Raw genomic sequence first — 20532 nt, 5'->3', positions numbered from 1 at the left:
AGTGGGTGTTGTATCTTTTTCAATCTCACCCGTCTATCGTTGAAATGGCGGCTTCGAAATCACTAAAGTAGTATCGACGAGAAATACTTAATTTCCTTTTTTTTGTAAGCTCATATTTTAAAGTAGATAATCCTCCGGCAATACTGTTATATCCGTGAGTATTACACGCTTCGTAAATTCATTCGCCGTCAATTAAAAGGTCGGCTAATATCGTCTCGAGGGAGAAATCTTTGACGTATCTATATTATGTGCTTGCTGCCATCTTAGTTCACGAAGCGCTCCGAATATCTTCCCAATGAATTGAATTCCTTTGGAGAAAATCGTAACTTTATTGTTATTATTATCGTCGTACGAAGTTTTCTCGGGATTATTGTGTTCAATTCGGTGCTCATCTGTCCGTGTATAATATTGTTGACTTCATTCGGGGGGGAGTGATCGTGAGGTGTTTAGAAGTAATCGGAAGGTTAGTGGTTCAACTCCTGTAGAGGAATTAGTGGTGTTTGAAACCGTTATCGCGAGTTATTATTTCATTTTGCCGCTCTTCTCCCATTCCAGTCTAATTTTCTTGACCCCACTCATTCCTCGAATTTGCCTCCCTGTACTGTAACCCATTTTGCTATTCCCCCCCTGTAAATATGCCCATGGGTCCTCAACAAGGGCAGGGCTGACAGGATTATTCTTTGTTTTTTTTTTGATGCTGTAAATTCACTGTAGAGGGCCCGTCAAAGATTCTAGCTAATTGTAGGTTGAGGGAGGGGCATGAATATACCTGCGTCTCCAAGTTGCGTTTCAGGTCTCTCCTATGCTTGCTCAATTTCTAGATCATTGTCGGTCATTCATATGCTTATGCTCTGTTTTGGTCTTGCATGCTTTAGGCTACTCTTTAAATCACTCTTATTCTCACTTTCTTTTTGTCTTTCGCTCTCTAGGCCAGCCACTCTTTTGTGCACTTGCATTGCTCGTATGTGTTCTGAGTTACTTGAGGTGTTTGAAACTTATTTCTGGGTTTCTTATGTATGCTCACGTTTTTACCTTGACTCCACAATTCAATTTATTTTGCCACCCTCTTCCTGTTCTAGTCTGATTTTCTTGACCACTCATTCCATATATTTGCCTCCCTGTGTTGCAACCTATTATGTCATTTCCCCCATAAATATGTGGGTTCTGCCTCCAACACAGGGCCATCTCGAGCATCATGGGTCCCCGGGCCAAGTGATATTTCTGAATCCCCACCTGGCAAATTCTCCAATTTAAACCAGATTGTATTTTTGTGAGGTGCCTAGGTAGGCCGATGTGTAAAGATGGCCCTGTCCCCACAAGGACTGGGCCCAGGATCATTGGCACCGGAACCTACAGGCTGAGCTCATTTGATCCCTCCCCAATATATATTGTAAGGGAGCTGAGTCCCCCATTAATTTAGGGAAAAAAAATGTGCCCTCACCTTTCCTGTATGTACCAAAGTCCTGTATATACAGGACGACTTTCAGCCCACCCAATGTTTTCATGTTGGTGCCTCAGTTCAGGAGATGTTTTTTGTTTTTCTTATCGTATATTCACGGGAGGTGGGGGTTCAAAGATCCTAGCATTTGGGACATGATTGAAAATTGGGGAAAAAGGCACGAATTTGCATGTTTTCTAAAAGGCACGTTTAAGATCACTACCATGCTTATACAATCTCTAGATCACTCCGGTCATTCTTATACTTGTGTATTGTTTTGGTGTCTCACATTCTTACACACGCTCTAGGTCGTTCTGTCAATCACTCCCATGCTCACACTATTAACAGCCATATTCACTAACACAGTTTAAACTACAATCGCAGGTTAAAAGATAAGTGATTGACACGTATTGGTTAAAATCCTCAATATATCCAATCCGTTTCGATTTTCAATCCTTTCAACATTATAACCCTATTTCCAATTGCAGTTTAAACTGTGTTGGTAAATACGGCCATAAATCACAGATCTGTTCCTTCAATCTATAAGTCACTGTTTTGGACACTCGTATGATTGTATGTGTTTCAAGTTACTTGATGGTGTTTGAAATTTATCTCGGGGCTTTTTGTATATGCTCATATTAGTTATATGATTGTTATTGATTTTCCATAAACATGGTCATCGTTAATTTTTTCCGTGCAAAGTTATCGTCATTTTTGCAGTGGTTGATTCAAGATGACCGAGAAAACGTGCACATACATAAAAAATTCAAGTTATTACATAAATCAGTCTAATATATAACGTGATAATCAGTCAAAATATGCAGAAAACAAATTGTTACAAAAAATTTAATTTAAAAAAAAAGGTTATTTAATGCAATTGATATAGGGTTGATAGTTTTGGGGCAAGAAAAATAGTCGTCACATTGCCAATGACAAAGCTTATGGAAAATTAACCTTCATGCCTTTGTCTTGACTTCAGAGGCAAATTTTATAGTTTTGCCCTCCCATTCTAGTCTGATTTTCTTGACCACTCATTCTTTCAATTTGCCTCCCTGTGCTGTAATACGTTTTGTCATTTTTCCCGCAGATACATTTCGGCCACTCCCGTGCTCATACAATCTGTCTCTTTTGATCATTCACATGCTTTCACAGGCCAAGGGTTCTTGACCTTTCTAATCAAGTACAACTCTGGTCTATCACCATAGACAATTTACTACCGATTGAATTGTGCATGTCTAATGTTGTTTGGGAATTGGGGGTTCTTTACTGATGGGTTGCGATCCAAACTGCATTTACAGCTCCCAACTTGGATCGCACTAATCCACTTGAAGCCAGAGACATTTGAGCTATGGGTCTCAACCCAAACTTGAGTTGGTACTTCCAAGACGAGTCACACAAATCTACTTTCAACCATGGATTTTTAAGCTTTGGAGCCAGGAGGCACCAAGACCACATCGCTTTCCAATGATACTTGCCATAGTCCTTATGGAAATGGGTACCTTTCGGACATTCTATTCATAGTCAAATCCTGTTTTAATGAATATAGCGAAAATCTCATTTTAACGAACTTTTATAATCGCCCAGATAAATTTACATAAGAATGCAAAAACCTGGAATTCCTTTATTAAATTTCGTTATAACGAAGTGATTTGTCTGGTCTCTTGGAGTTTGTTATAACAAGATTCAACTATATATAACAAGTAAATCGTCAAAATTACATAAGATTGCGATTGATCAAAACATTAACCCTATGAAATTTTTCACTTTTCTCTTAGCCCCATCCTCCTGTAAATGTGACACTGCCTGTCCCTATCTTACGGCAGGTGCGGATCCAGAGGATGATAGGGGGACAATCGTACCATTTGGATCCGCCTGTCTGTCCCATAAAATACGGGATGATTAAGTTAATTTACACAATAAACCACCTTCCCTGAAGTATTGTCCTGGATCTGCACTTGTCTTATGACAGCCTGTTGTGGTGGTTTTCCAACTTTGAGGTGCAAATGCAAGCTGGTCTTCTATTTGAGAAAGTCTCTCCGCAGAGAGCATGTAGACCTTTAACACGATACTTACATAATGTGCTTAATAAAATTCAAGCATTTGCAATCTTCAGTTCAAAATATGAAAAACAGATAGCACAAGTACCAGCAAGAACACAAAACAAGCAGAACTCTGACAACATAAATAAGTTGTGGGGGGAGGCGTACATACATTCAGAACACGTACATGCATTCCAGCATGTACCGATTCATTAGAAATTCTGAATTTATTCATTTCCCCCCTCCCCCAACAGCACAATGTTGGTTCCTAAAAGTCTCCTACATATGTAACTCTTACTAAATCAGACATGCACCTCATCCATATTCCTCTGGAATATTCTATAACGAATTGGTACATGTTGGAATGTATGTGTAGTGAACCTTCCGTGAAGTTTGTTTTTATGTAATGTTTGTTATGTGTAAGTGCTGCTACTTGCCATCAATTTTTCTAACTATGCATGAAGTATGATTGAATAGTACGTATAACGTTGTAGGCCTGTTGCTCTCTGCGGCGAGACTTTGTAATGGAGAAACACTAGTAACTGCAAGCTTGACAAGCATCAATGTCCAATGTTTTTGTAAGAGAATGTACAATTTCTTTTTCAACACTACACGGTTTAAGTATGCTTGCAAAGAACCAGTTTTTATTTTCAATATTTCAAGCTTGTGCAATGATGCACATGTTTTGACTGTTTTTGTGAAATATATAGAGGATGGTTTAATAATCAATCCATCCAATTGCGATTTCAAATTGTATTAACTGGGACTAACTAGAGGGGGGCAACTGCCCCGGGTGGCAAAATTCAGGGGTGGTAATTTTAGGTGGGAACAAAGAGCACAGTTATAAAACTATCAAATTTTAAAGTTGTGGGGTAGCAAAATAGTGTTGGTCCCGGGTGGAAAAAATCCTAGTTACTGCCCTGGTTTTAACATCTAAAAAAATTACCCATTCAAACTTAATTGTTAATTTATAATGCACCAATTTACCTTGCATGTTTGAAAGATGATATATATATATATATTGAGTTTTTGACTCGCCATATTTTTTTTGCATGCTTCTGATTTTATCAAAATCCTTGAAAATCTTTAAATTGTGCTTCACAGAAATAAGACCTCTAAAGAGAATCCCTCAGTCCTTGTAATTTAACTGGTTTTAAAGTTAACAATTCCTATAATTTCCAAAAAATTAGCGGTGGTGGAAAACAAAGTGGTACTGCAGGGAATTGAAATGAATTCCACGGGGGGGGGGGGGGAGCATTTTTTCAGTTTTTATGAAAAATCATGGTCAAAATTACAGAATTACAAATAAAATGTCCCGGAAAGACAGGTCATATGTTCGCCTCGAGCATCTCTAATTTTCCCTTTTATTTGTATGACATGTTTGCTTAATCAGCGAAATGTTTTCATCACATGACGAACTACAGATTTTTCAAATCTGGGAATTATCATCTACACGAGAGTAACAATTAAAAATAAAACCAAAACTTCTCATTTTCACTTTTTATTTGACTAGCATTTTTATATATCGATGGGTATAAGAACAATATCCTCAAGAAAGTTGCCCTGGACAAGTTTCCTAGTCCCTCCCTCCTTAGTATGGACCTTGTTGTGTGGGTCAAGAATTTGGGGTGCACAATCTTTTCAGTCTAACTCTGATTTAATCTTCCAGGAAACAAAACTTCAAAAGTACCTAGTTTAACCCAGTTAATGGGAAACTGCTTGACATGAAATGCCACTTTACTCAAAGACTGAACTAATATCCCAAATGTTAGTAGGTGTCACCATGTCGACTAAAAAAATCAGCATTAGCACCTAAAACTTTGTGTGCCATTGCTACAGTGGAATCTGAGAGCACAAAATTTTTGTGAGTTATGTGAGACTGTCTATATCAACACAGAAAGGGGGTAAGAAAAATCTGTAAATAATTATTTTGGACAGTTTTCTCTTAAAAAAAAAATGTGGTTGGTTCATAAGAAAGTTGTAACTAACCACGCATGGAAAATTTCAGGTTTCAGTGTTTTTGTTTTCTTCATATCCTAGAGGATCTGGCGCATGAGATTTGTCAATATCACTGGGCCTATCGTAATTTTCGTTACAGGAAACATTTTTTTTCCAAGAAACTGACCATTCATATGATTGTATAACATTCAAATAATTTGTATTAGTGACAGTAACTTAGAACCGACTTAACGATAGGTTACTTTAAAATTTCGTCAGAACAGGGCAAATGCCCCCAAATGGGCAAAAAACTGTCGGGCAACAATGGTTTTTAAGCCTCAATCACTTTCGGAACGGTTACTTTGGTTACCGTGGTTCCCCAGCAATGCGTTTCAGATGTGCATATGCCTTTACAATGGTTTGTCACTTCTTTAATGCTGCCAGTATATTTACAATAGTTTATGCCTTTATAATGGTTTGCCACTTTTTTTAATCATTCCAGTAATGGGGAGCATTTTCAATACACACCATCATCAGCATCACTTTGAGGGTAAGGCAAAGGATGATCCCCGTATGGAAGTCAGTGTTAAAATTGCCGATTTTACTGTAGAAATGCGGAAATTTAGTGGGTTTTTCTTGCACATCAATGATTTAAAAAATTGCATTTAATTCTTGATTTTTGAAATATAAGCTCGCTTAGGATACGAAGCCCAGAAATTTAAATATGAAGTAATTAGCCGGACCCAATTTTGAGTTGGATATTCATGCAATAACATTGATTTCAACTTATTTATATCCTCTCAATCATGAAAATTAATGTCTCCGTATTGTCTGTTAATATTCAACTGCATCAATTCATATAGTTTAGGTTGTTTTTAAAATTATGGGCCCGTAAAGTACATCGAAGAGATTCCACAGCTTTAATTAAGAATTTTGGAAGCAGAAATAAGCAGATGGATAATTCGAAGTTCAAAAGGGGGAATCGAAATACCTATCGCCCCTCAAAAAAGAAACTATTCATATTTCTATGTTTCTTTAATATAGATTTATTTCTTTCATGAGTCGCGCAGGAAGTTCTCATATTGGTTATCTTAGACACTGTATGTCTCAAAGAAAGAGGGAGATATCACGGGATCCAAAAAACCACTGAAGAAAGCCCGAGCAGCGCCGGGTATTATAGCTAGTACAAATTATTGGCGTTTCGGTATTTCTTCGACTTGAGGTTTGAGTGTAGTCGGGGGTCCGATTCTGGCATGGTCACGCGGAGCATTTGCCTAGGTCCCCGAACTGTGAGCAAAATATATTTACTGACTAACCAAAAGTCTCTGGACCACGTCGCATAGGACCAATTTTAACGTTTAACCAAGTCTAAATTTCAAATTTGGTAAAAAAAAAGTGTTTTGCATTTATAAGCTTTCATGCTGATGTAGAAGAAATACTGTTTTTTTCCTTCAAATAAACATGTTTTTCTTCAATGGCGAAAAGTTCGTGTACCGTTTATTGCCGGGCGAGGCAAAATAAAATGACCTTGAAATTTCCGCCGATGCGGTTGATCAATTTACGGTAGTTTTTGGCATTGCGATTCGAGTGCAGTTGCACAAATGAGGGAGATAACATTCGTGTTTCAACAGATCTATCTCTATTAAACGGGACACTGAATCAAGATTTGAAAAAATGTTTTTGAAATTAGCTCGTAAGATTTATTTCGCAGATGAAAATTTGATTTTCCCCGCGAAGTTGATCAGGGGTGCTCAATTTTTTCCTATGCGCGGGCCACTTACGTGATTTGATAACCTGTCGCGAGCTGCAATGGAGTGAAATACAATTCATAGTTTTTTTTCCTTTCAGTTTTAAATTTCATGATGGTATTTAAATAAAGTCTAGGTGGTCATTTTTTCCGTTGAAACTATCACTATTGGACTATGATGCAGTGTTAAGCAGAGCAGAAGCACTTTGTCCGCTGTGGAAATTTAAATGAAAAGTTCCAATCGGGATTCGAAATCTTAAAAGAAATAAAAATTTGTCAAATAACACCGACTTTTCGTGAACTTTTCATGAGACCCTGATTCACAGGGCCGCCTTAACGCATGTACCTCAGAAAAACGAGTAGTTGAATTTTTCGAGAATTTGCCAGGTAGGGCCTCAGAAAAATCACTTGGCCCGGGGGCCCATGATGCCCTTAAGACAGCCCTGACCCTGATTCATGTTTAATGGCAGACGTTCCGAACTCAAATTTTTTATCAGATTTGAGATCGTGGGCCACATCAATTGACTGAATACCAGATTTGATTCCAGCGTTTTATGTTTTAAATATACCAGTTCCTTCTCGGACAAAACCTTAATGTTTGTTTGAATGATCACAGAACACTCTAGACTGGATTTTCGTTCATTTATATTTTTCCCCTTTTTGAATATTCAGCCCACCTTTTACATGCCGAAAAATGTTCAACATTGCACTTATCTCATACAAGAAATCGAATTTTTTTTTCCCCCGTAAAGATGTTTTGCTCGTTGCGGAATTTTGTTTAATGCACTTAGCCGTGCATTGATCGTTCTTATACTATAAATACATACTTCGGCGAACTAAAAGCTCTTTTCTGGAATGAGCTCTTCGGTGGGGTTTTTTCTACTCCCTTATTCCGTAGAGATTCGCTGGCCGCCCCTTCGCCTCAATCCATTAGGCGATGCTTATTCAGTTCTAGTTTCGACGAATCGGCCTGTGGATAGGTTTGTTCGGAAAGCGAGAGAATATATAATTTATCTCCCATTTCTTCGTTTATGATCCCATGTATGTAGGACACGTGGAAAACTTTTTTCCTCAACGTCGATGCAAGAAAATTCTAATTTGAATAGCGTCAATGCATCTCATAAATTCGAATATTTCCGGTTTTTTATTAGCATGAATGAAAAATTCGATTTTCCTATTATTGAGGTTTGATACCGATTCGATGTGTCGCCTAAAAGGTGTTGGGCAAGGGCTGCTATCAGGCCGTGCTGTCGCTTTAGGAAGGGGGGGGGGTGCCGAATCCTATTTGAAAGGGCAAAAAAAAAAAAAAAATGTCGACCAAAAAAAACGTGATCCTGGGGGGGGGGGCGCACCAAAAATAGGTCCCCACGAGGGTGATTTTTTCTCGAGCCGCCCCTGAGTAAAGGTCTAATCTTTCGGCAAGTTGCGGCCGCATTGGAAACTGCAATGAATCTTACGGTTCACAAAGCTATTTTGTGTAAAATAACTATTAATTACTATCAAGGTTTATCACTCAGTTGATTTCCAAAATGGCAGCTAGGGCCGGAGTTGAGAAGACCCGTGATTTAAACAGCACCCAAGGGGAAACATAAATAGCTACCCGGCCCCATCCCCAGAATTGAAAATATGAAAAGTTCAACACATTAAAAGAAAATGCATTGTTTTTAACTTGAATTAAAAAATTTTTGGGAGTTAGTAAAGTAACTCAATACCCTTGAAAGAGATTTTCTGTACCCTTTCTCCAATTCTCAAGTATGCTCCCTCCCCTCAAAGGTTGGTTCTGTGTATAGGCCTACTAGAATAAGAGCATTCTTATCAGAATTTCTTTTCACTGGCAGATCTAAGATTTAGCAACTATCATTTTGTCAACTATCCCCAAACATGGAAGATGCTTTTTTTAGCACAAAGGAAGATGCTGTCTATAGTTATTTGGGTGGTTCAAATACAGTTAAATCCCTATAATCAGTATTTCAAGTTGGAGATTCCAGATAATTTGAGTGGTTACTATAGTTTTTTAATCTGATAATTTTGATTCCAAAACATCTTTTGCTTTTTCACGAACTTGTTACTTTTTTTCACTGAACTTTGAAAGAAACTTGGCAGCTGCAATGAATTAGCCCAATGATTCCCAAATGTGCTGTTGCACTCTGAGACCATTCAGTAGTGCAATGAGATATTTTGGGAATTATAGCCCTATATTGGACATTTTAATATGGTATAGTGATTCCAAACCATGGCCCAGCAAATTAGTGACACTGAAGTGCCAGGAAGTTCCTAGAGATCGGCAAGCGCTAGGAGGTAATTAAATTCCCAAATGTTACAGTGGACATGAAGAGTTTGAAAATCCCTGAATTAGAAAAGTACAAATGGAGGGGACACACAGACTCCCCAGCACGACCCAACCCGCAAGGACAAAAGGCTTATATCCCTGGAGGGACAGAGCCTGGGTCGTGACTGGTTTGTCGGGGACACACACACTTGACAAATTCTCACCAAACGTAATTTGGCAGCACTGCTGGTGGTAAATTGATATCACATTATGTTGCCTTGAAACAGCTCTAAAATTTGTTGGGACTAGACCACGAACCAGGATGTCTGGTCACCCTGCATACACACTATAAGTGTACTGTGATTGAATCTTTTATGTACTCTAAATGCTGACTTAGCCATATCCATTAACATCTTCAGTATTTTGGTATTTACACTTTAATTCTAATTATTTTAGGTTGCTTTTACCCCATTTATAAATCTGCAGAAAGTTTGAGAATCCATAGTGGTCAACCATGCCTGCAGTTAGAGGAGAAGGAATGCGAGGCCTCGCTGTCTTTATTTCGGATATTCGAAACTGTAAGTTATGTTTCCAGTTTAATTTTTTATAGCACATCCAAAATTCTGTTGGAAGAACAACAATCATTTTTTTGCAGAGCTTTTCTGTGGAAGTAAACATAATCTCATCGTGATGTCTCAAAAAATAACATTGAACCCAAAAACTCCGTTAAAATTATTTCTTAGTTTGTATGTAAATTTGAGTCATGTTCAGTACTTCATTGCATGTGTATTAGGAACTCTGGATCTTCTGAATAATTTTGCCTAATATGTTGATCACCCCTCTGATACATATACGTGTTAATTTTTTTCAGGTAAAAGTAAAGAGGCTGAAATCAAGAGGATAAACAAAGAACTAGCAAATATTCGTTCTAAATTTAAAGGTATGTCAGTTCTTACTGTAAATCAGTCTTTCATAATCTGTGATCTGCAAAAATTATAACTTGAGGCACAAATGTGTCTCTGCTGGAAATAGTTTTCCGGTTTTTTTTTTATAGTACGTCAGTTATAAAAAAACTATTTTTTTTTAGGCTTAGCATATTCCCACAAGGGCGAGGCCGACATGCGGCATCCAAGGGGGCTGAGGGCGATTCTTTTTCCCCCACACAATAAATTTGATACAAAAGGTCTGTGAAAAATTTCTTCAGGAGTTCCACTAAAGATTACAGCCTAGGGGCTCTGCTGCAGGATTTGGGACCTGTGGGCATGGTTGCACAAGGGCGGGGCTGATGGGTCTCTCACCCATTGGACCCAGGATGATTCTCATAATTTTTTTTTCTCACACTAAATTCAATATAGGGGGCCTATCAAAAGTCTATCGTAAGGGCCCTGCGCATGGGATGTGGGTAGTTCGTTGAGCATTGACCTTCAATACTGGGGTTTGTGATGCATTGACTTTCATTATAAGGGATCCACATCAAAGAGGTTGTATATGGTCATCTGATTATTTACATTTGATTTAACAAGCATGCTAGAAATCTTGTTTGATAAATTAACATGAAAAGAGTTGTCTAATAAATTAGTTCTGTGTATTCTCTTCTCTCCCTCCAAAATCTGATTTTAGTGAACTGATCCCTTGTACAGAAAATGTAAATTTTCTTCAATCCAAAAGATTTTTCACTGAATTAAATTTTTATGAAAAAAATTATTTAAGTTTTCTTTTTTTTATCTTAAACTGACCTATTAATATTTCAGAAAAAATCCAAAATCATGAAAAAATTCGGATTTCATTTCATCAGTTATCAAAATTGTCTGATCTGATACGTTTTTCCCCTCAATTTTCAGAGTAAAATTTAATTTCTTTATGTATATGACAAATTTTGAATCGCCCTTTCCTTGCAAATTTACTTGGTAAATACTTATTCTTGTCATGAGATCAGGGGCGTATAAAGGGGAAGGGAGGAAATAAGGAGACTGTGTTTCCCCCCCCCCCCCGTAATTTAAAATATCAAATTTAAAAAATTGGCTTTCGGTCATTTGTATCCCTGGCTTTATACAATGATCTCTATTTTTTGTTTTAAAATATTTATTTAAAAGTCTCAACCAGTAAAATTTATCCTGAGGTTTCATTTTAATTTTTGTTCTCAAAATAAACTTGTAACTTTTACAGTCATGTCTTTAATTTACATCTGGTTGAATTAAGGGGGGTTGCAGATGAGACAAATATGGATAAAACATTCAAATCCCACTCATTGATGCTCACTAACATCTGGAAACTGTGAAATAAAATTTATGGAAATTCTGAAGCCTTTTTCTTTTTTTTTCAGATGTTCGGAATCAAGTCTTTTTCTATTTGATATTAACATTTTTTTCTTTTTTCAGGTGACAGAGCTCTGGATGGCTATCAAAAAAAGAAATATGTGTGTAAATTACTTTTTATTTTTCTCCTGGGTCATGACATTGATTTTGGTCATATGGAAGCAGTTAATCTTCTCAGCTCTAATAAGTATTCTGAAAAACAGATTGTGAGTTTCTTACTTTGAAATGTGATATTTAATGTTGATCTAATTGCAAAATTATTCTTCCGTATGGTGGTTTACATTTTAATCTGTTTTAATGTAATCAAACTTGAACCCTAGAATTCTTAAAAAATATGTTCAGAAAATACCAATATAAATAGATAAATGTATATCTTCGTAGGGAATATTTGAAACTCATGTATATATATTGATTATTAAACGCTTAACTGCCAATGAAATCCTACATGATCCATTCCCCAGGTCCACCTTTTTTCGCTCACGTGCTGTGAACACATAAATACACCTGTGGCAGTTAATGCATAGACTCAGCAAGTTGTATAAATATGCCCTTGGCAGTTAAGTTATGAATAACAAAAATAATGACCATATTTTTTTTACCTATGTGTAGCACCATTCATGTTTTAAGAACATGAATTGGAAAGCTTGCAGCTCATATACTGATGAAAGTAGATACGTTTGTCTTTTGTTTAAAACCAGAGATGCCATTGACGTGCTATAATGCATCAAATACCTGGAATTTCGGAAAAGGACTCCATAAAAATTTTGTTCATGCGTCCTCCAGGATGCGTTCTTTCCTAGTTCTAAGTAGAGAAAAATCTCCCTAAATTTCCCCTTTTTACCATGTATCATGATCGCTCGACCTTGAAAAGGTGGTTTTACTAATTTGTACACTGTTTTGATATGCACACGGGTTGTTGAATAAGGTGAGGGATATCTAGTTGCTTCTCTCTGAATGAGGGGCCGTGTAATTGTCAAATTTTGGAGTTTTTATACCCCTGCGGATTTTCTCCCTTTCGATTATATACTGGAAATTACGATACTTTTGTGGCTATCTGCCAGCATTCAAAGATTTTCTATACAGCGTAAATTCGCCTTGTTACTACAGTATTGCAAATGTGCATTTTTTTTAAAAAATCGTAAAGGATTGAAACGTCCGTTCAAATTGTACAACTTTTCCGAGATAATGGGAAAAAAACCTAATCTGTAAAAACTCAACCTTGAATATCCAGTTTTGTCATCTAGCTGCTATGTAGTAGTCACCGTTTCACCTGCGAAAATCATGGGTGTGTACGCCAAATCGGCTTTTGAAGGGGCACAAGTATCTAATTCTTTACAAAGTTTGGATCACGAACACTGGAAAACAATTTTAAATTAACATAATATAAAAAAATGATTTGATTTCAATATTTTAATTCTCCTACAAAAATATTTTTAATTTTTGATCTTCAGGGCGGGGGGGGGGGGGGGAAAGGAAGGGAAGAGGCTCTTTATAACCCACCCCCAAATTTTGCTTTTGGTAGAAATCCGGGTTTAGAACCCGCGATTGGGCAATGGTAATCGGCTAAAAATGTGATTTTCTAAGGTTTTATAATTTTGAGTTGGCTATTCCTTTAAAAAACTTCTGGTTGCCACTGCGATCACACAAACCTACAACACAAATATTAAACTTAAATGCACACATTACTAGTTTGGAGGATAGATGCAGGGCCCTAACTGGGAGGGTGGAGAGATAGGCGGGTCTAGTGTCCTGGGCTCTGGACTAGACGGGGTTTACCAAATTCACCCTTTATAACTGCTTCTACATTACATGGGTGTGCCAAAATGTGCTTGTCCTGTTTGAGAAAGTATCTAGTTGCAGCACTAGCTAGATGGTACCACCTACCAAACACAACACGCAAAATGCTGAGCGCACACACATAAGCACTGTTAAGTTTCTCCAACAGAAATCTGACATAGCTCCTACATTCAGGTGTGCAAATATGTGACAGTTAAATGGCTTCAGATCAGAGTGGTGAACCATCAAGGAGAGAAAATAAAATCATTTTACCAGGAAAACCAAAGTATGAATAGGAAATCAGAAGATAAGTGTCTGAGGAGAATCAAATTTGCTTTAAATTTGATCAGAAGATATTGAAAGTGCTAAGATTTTTTTAACGAAATGTAAAATCAATCAGAAGGGAATTTATAGATTGATTTATTAGTAAATATACAAATGTGTGCTTCCAACTGTTAAAGTGGATCCTGCTTATAACATTTTTCAAAAAACGGTCATAAAAAACATAAATAGGAAAACACTTTAAATGGGAAATCTTAAGAATTGCTTATTGTTAGGAACAAGAGTAAGTGGTACTAAGTGGAAAAATGTTCTAAATGAGAGAAACATAAGCGGGATCAACTGTATATTTGTTTTAGATGTATTATATGTGCAGAATTCCATACGTTAAATTCTCTGTGCTAATGAGCTTCTTTGCAAGTTTTTCCTACTAGTAGACAATGAAAGTAAATAAACCTTTTCTTTTAGATAGAACATGGTTTTTAGAAACGAATTATACTTGATTCACAGATACCTTCTCCTACCCAGTACATGACCCACCGCTCAGTCTCAACAAATAAATATAAGCAGATGATTCAATAAGACCTGGGTATGTTGGAAGAAAATTCCTAGAGATACTAGTGAATTATTGGGGGAGGGGCATAATTTTTTCAAGATAAATTTTTTTGAGAGGAACCCAGGTAAATTAGAGTACAGCGGCATCTCTGAAAACTTTATAAAGAATGACTGACGACTTTCTAATAAGAGAATTCAATCAAATTGAACTATTCTGAAAGGGTTCTAAGCATTTGGGAAATATTCTATGAAATTTTCTCTTTAGATAAAAGAGAACAGTGATTACATGAAAAATAAATTTTATCCAGCAGAGATACAGTGCTTTTGTTAAGCTATCAAATATATTTTAATGTTTTAAAATATGCAGTGCATATGCTCATGTAATGCTTATTCCGAGAAATATGGTGCTGAATATTCTTGCTGATAATGAGTGTGCTTGGCAAAAATTAATCAAATAGAATCTGAGGGAATTTAAATTGCTAACATTTTTAGTGGTTAAATTTCATGATTTATCTATGACTTGAATTTAATCTAATGTACTTTTCTGCCTTACCCAATTAGAAAATAGAAACTTTATAATAAAATGTAACCATTTGGTTTCGTTACAGGGCTATTTGTTTATTTCTGTGCTCATGAATGCTAACAATGAACTGATGCGGCTGATAATTCAATCCATAAAGAACGACTTGTCTTCCCGTAATCCCATTCATGTCAACTTGGCCCTACAGTGCATTGCTAACATTGGTAGCAGAGAAATGGCAGAGACATTTGGCTCAGAAATCCCAAAGTTATTGGTATCTGGGTATGTTTTTTTATTTTCCAGAAAAAGAAGTTAAACCTGCTTAATACAAGCACAGTATGATTTTCAAAGCAGTTAGTCCTAATTTGATGTTTACGATTTCAAATAAGTTTGTGGTATGATATTCTAGGAATTAAGAAACCTTCACCTTTTCATTAGACAATATATGACTAATCACTAAAAAATCGTGCAACATAGTATTATGTACTGGAGAGGTCCCAGATTTAGTCAGTGGCCACCAGCCAAAGGGGTCCTGTACCATGTGCTAATTAAAAACTTGCTGAAATATAATTTCACATACAAGTCAGTAAAAACTACATTACATGTAAAATTGCATTATTTATTGATGTATTTTTATTTTCTTTGATGTTATGAGCAAATGCTCAACTTCATTTCTTGTGTTAACAGAGTTCAATTGTGTTAATTTATGGTAAAAAAATGTTTATACATTTATGGATAGTAAGAGTTTTCGAAAAATTAAGTTGCTTAAACTTTTGGAACAAGCATTTACATATTTTTTTATTTTAGTTTAAAATCACATAAATCTTGCTTACATTCATCTTGATTGCAGTGAACTTGTCATATCATATAAAAAAAAGGTTTTACTAGGGTCCCCTCCCTTCATTTTTATTTTACCATATGTTCTAAAGCAGTGTTCAACCTTTTTTTCACCTGTGGACCAATAATTTTTAACAACTCTATGGACCCACTAATCAATTACAATGTCTTTATTTTTTATTTCTGAATAAAATCAATGTTTATTTGTTGAGTTCACTCAAATGACCCATTCTCTTGAATTTGTTATCTTAATTACCTTAGTTCTGATTTTGTTCATGAAGTTTAATGTTTTGCTATTAACTTGAATTTTTTAATAAAAATATTTTACATGTTGTATAGATGTTTCATTATAATACAGCTTGTATTGTGTGAAAAGTTTTAGTTCAAATTAGTTTTTGTTTCTAATTGTAGTGAAACTATTGATTTAGTCAAACAAAGTGCAGCTTTATGCTTACTGAGACTGCTTCGTACTATGCCGGAAATCATTCCAAGTGGGGAATGGACAACTCGAATAATCCATCTATTGAATGACCAGCATATGGTACGTTCAGTATATTTGATGCATTTAAATGCTTAAATTAAATTTTTCTTATTTATAAATTTGTGTTGTAAGCCTTTAATCTGAGGAAATGGTTAAAATTTCTGCATTTTTAAAATCAATTTGCAAATCCTCTTCGTTCCAGAGGTACAAACGTGTACTTCATTTTTTATGGTTTTTAATGGTTTCGTGTATTAAACTTTGGAAACAAATAAAATATTTATTTATTTTATTTATTTAATGATTCTTTTTTCAAGATGTGGTACGCTGCCATATAATTCAAATGGTCCTAGTAAGGATATTGACCCAAATTTTTTTAAAGGACATTTGTTACATACAATAAACACAATCAATAAAAAGAACATTTTTTTGTTAGTTTGGTTCACGTGTCGAGGATAAGTGCATGCATATAAAAAGTTTATACAGTAGACACTCTATAACTCGACACCCTAAAAGTGTCAAACATGTCGACTTAAGCAGATGTCAAGTTAGCAGGGTTTTGCTCTAAATTTGTTCAATCGTTTTTGTGTAAGTGCATTCGAACAATTCCATTAAATAAAGTGTTAATTCTCATTAATTTTAATTCAGGGTTGTTTCATAATAGAATAAAAACATATACAAAAAATTTTCCTCATGAAAATTCAAGTACATTTGTTTGCTTTTTTTCCGAAGAGAAAACAAATTCTTCTACACTATTCAGTTTATCCCACGATTGTTTGTCTTTTTCTTGAGTGCATAGAAATCGACATACCACATCTATAGCTTTTAATGCACCAAGGCGAGATGGTGCAGATAGTCAGATCTTGTTTTAACTAATACTGTTATAGCAAAAATATCGTTTTAACGAACACTTTTCTAATCCCCAGATAAGTTTACATAGGAATAATGCGAAATCCTGGGATTCCTTTATAACGGAATTTTGTTATAACAAAGTACTTTCTCTGGTCTCTTGGAGTTTGTTATAATGGGATTGGACTGCACTTCTTCATTTGAACTTTCTGATTCTATTTCTTCGGAACATGAAGCACTTGCTCTTTCGTTGATTGATTATAGAATATTGTTGTCTTCTAAAAGTCCTGAAGTTACAAGATCAGTGTCGATGTTCACAAATTCATCCTCAATACAATCACCTGTATCGTTATTTACGCTTTCTTCACACGTAATCTGAGAGGAATTTTTCCAAAGACTCAGAACAAAAACCAACATGACAGAAGCAGTTCTGAATCATGGCTCTCATGACCATGCAGAATCAATCTTAACAGCATCTAAAACAGAATTTTTGGCTTCCATTCCAACATCTATAAATTCACAAATTTTTTGGTCTGTAATTTTTTGTAAAATGTTTTCATGCTTGGGATAATTCCTTGATCCAGTTCAACTTAAGCGGATTTAAGCCAAACATGTGTTGAGTTAGAGTTTTGCCTACATTGAAATTAGTATTGTTAACCAAGGGAATAATAGGTGTCGAGTTACCCGGATAGTCAAGTTATCCACGTGTCGAGTTATCGAGATTCTACTGTATTAACAGCAGGCAGTAGACTTAACAAATTTTTTTTATTTAGAATTTTTGACGCCTGTGAACATCCTCAGATTTCCCACCATGACCCACATTCTTTTGAATATGGGGGACAGAACGGGAGGCCATGATTGGTTTGTTGTTGCAGAGTTTTATTTCCTGGCTGGATTATAGCATTAACATTAGCCAAATAACGAGAAAGTTCAAATTGAATAGTTGTAATACCTAGCAATACTATATGAAACTTTGGATTGATGTATTGGTAGTAACTAATGTGGAAGAATATTCCAATGTGAAAGAAATTTGAGACTTTTTAAAATAAAATAGTTCTGTATTCAAGAACATGCAATTGTTTTGAGTTAATTTGACATGCACAATCAGGAAATTATACTCGTAATCTCAAATTTTTATGTAGTTATATTTATGTTTTTGTAGATGTTTTAATATTTATGTAGTTTTGTTTTGATTGGATTTAAGTAGCTTTAATTTTTTTATTTTAAATTTCAGGGAGTAGTGACATCTGCAGTTAGTTTGATTGATGCGTTTGTGAAGAAAAATCCTGAGGAGTACAAGGGCTGTGTCTCTCTTGCCGTTTCAAGACTTAGTAGGGTTTGTGTTAATTTTACATTGCTTATTCAGTTTGCTAAATCATTGCTAACAATGCTTAAATTTTATGTCATATTTAAACTATATTGTTTGATGATGTGAGGGGTGGTGATAACCTTGGTGCTTGAAATAGCTGCAGTATTCCATTCAGTATGCTGGAAAATTAGATTCCAGATTTGGTCATTTGAATCTTGTTTGTTCTTTGCCTTTTATAATCTTTTGTTTTGCCAAAAACATTCAGGTAGTTTGAAATTTTTTTGCTATCAATGTTTCTAGTTAAGCTTGTTTGCTAAATGATTTGTTTCACTTATTTCTTTAGTAGTGAATATATTGTGATTCTTATTAATCCTTTGCTTTTCCCATTCTGCCACAAAAATATTAGGTGCTAACATTTGAAAAGCTAGTGTCCATGTTTTACAGCATGCCAGCTCATGTGTGGGAATTCATTATTTTAGTTTCACAAGCATTGTGAATCATTTCTGGCATTTAATCTTTTTTTCTGAACAAAAGAGCAAAGAAAAAGATGGTGCAGTAAAAAGTTTCCCCTTTTTTTAAACTAAAGCAGGGTTCGTACGGTACTTAAAAACTCCTTAAAAAAAGTAACTAATTTTCTTTTCCTTTTTAAGGCCCCTTAAAAACTCCTTACAATCCTTCCAGCTGTTTCTAAAAAAAGTCTATTTTTCCCCCACTTTGGAATATGTCCTGCTAAGGTTGATGAGTAGTACTTGATACTGAAAGAAAGTCCCTGAAAATAAGAAGGAAAAAAAACAAGGCGGGGGTGCGGGAAAGATTTCTTTATAGGGATTTCAAAGCCACCCTGTAGCGGGTGGAAACAGCTGTGCCGGCGACCAGCGCAGCTAAGAGATAATGGCACCCTGATTGGTTGGATTACAGTGGCCACACCCGTTTCTGATATGTTGAGAAAAATGAAAGAATTTGTTGTGCTGTCAAAAAATTGACAATGAAATAAAGAAGTTAGCCAAGTTTTAACTTTCATTCCTGCCAGAAAATGATGCTACTGCCAGTGATGAGAACTCTGCGCAGCTCCGCACTATAGGAGCAGATTAATATCTTGCTCCTATAGTGTTTTTGTATTTTTCTGCATCAAATAGCACGTTTTAAAATTTTTTTTTTTGCATACTTGGAAACTCCTTGAAATACTTTTATACCTGCCTTGTATGTACCTTAAGCCGGGATTACACTATAAAAGTTTGATGAAATCCCTGTTATAAAACTTGAAAAATCCAACCAATAAAGCTCATAGATTACATTTGTGCAAATGCAACTGATAATCTTATTGGTTGAATTTTTCAAATTTTGAAAACTTTTATAGTGTAATCCCGGCCTTAGAGGAGAAAGAGAAATACTGATATTTCTCCTCTATAGTATGTACAATGATGCGCGATCGATTTTGTGCCCGAAAATTGGATTGTGGTAACCGCAGCTCCGATTTTGCAACAATTTCTTTCTGAGTGTAACTGAAAAACAAGGAGGAAAATTGAAAAAATTTTAAAGAATTTTTGTGCATGTGGTTGAGAGGGAATGAATATCACTTAGAATTTTTATAATTCATGTGTGATGCTGTTACGAGATTTTTGACCAAAACTGGAAGGTTTTAGAACACTTTGGTGACAGCAGAAAACTATGGATTATCTGTATGGATTAATTATTTTATGAATTATGATGCTGGGTAACAAATTAAAAGTTGTAATTTCTGAACCACTTCTATTTCTATATTTTTAAGAGGGAAAATTTGTTTGGCAAATTAAAAATAAATTTGCATATGTGCCCCCACCTTTTTTTCTTGCTGTAAAACTTGTAAGTTATGAAGTGTGTCATGACTCGTTAAAAACTGTTTGAAAACTTCTTAATGTTTATTTAGGAAATTTTGTATGAACCCTGTAAAGGATTGCACAAGTAATAAACGCTTTTTGTCACATTAGTGTGAAAGAATAGGCTAAGGCTGATCTCTATGCTCATCACATTTGTTGAAAATTTTTGCAACCAAAGGGTTTGATTATTGACAACTTACCATATTTACCTGATTGAAGTTTCAAGAGGGAAACCCATCTTATAAATTTAAATATTAAGCAGTTATTTATCTTTTAACATTTTTTTTTAAAAATAAAATTTATCAATAATGGGAGGAAAGTTTCTTA

The 20532-nt window shown here is 35.5% G+C and overlaps 1 protein-coding gene across 1 annotated transcript in view; it reads left to right on the top strand.

Annotated features, from left to right (window-relative positions):
• AP-2alpha (adaptor protein complex 2, subunit alpha) overlaps positions 1-20532 on the top strand; it is a 45401-nt gene continuing 24869 nt past the window's right edge. The window contains exons 1-7 of the mRNA XM_089255565.1: positions 1-154; positions 9888-10009; positions 10303-10371; positions 11810-11952; positions 14965-15158; positions 16125-16254; positions 18275-18376. Coding sequence (XP_089111691.1) covers positions 9946-10009; positions 10303-10371; positions 11810-11952; positions 14965-15158; positions 16125-16254; positions 18275-18376 — 702 coding nt within the window. The 5' untranslated portion in view covers positions 1-154; positions 9888-9945. The remainder of the gene's footprint in view (positions 155-9887; positions 10010-10302; positions 10372-11809; positions 11953-14964; positions 15159-16124; positions 16255-18274; positions 18377-20532) is intronic.

The sequence above is a fragment of the Pholcus phalangioides genome, unplaced genomic scaffold (assembly GCF_987345545.1).
Source record: "Pholcus phalangioides strain wild (caught in Gottingen) unplaced genomic scaffold, Ppha-v1.0 ptg000004l_1, whole genome shotgun sequence".
Classification (NCBI taxonomy): domain Eukaryota; kingdom Metazoa; phylum Arthropoda; class Arachnida; order Araneae; family Pholcidae; genus Pholcus; species Pholcus phalangioides.
The sequence above is the reverse complement of the archived record's forward strand: the minus strand, read 5'-3'. Positions and strand labels throughout refer to the sequence as shown.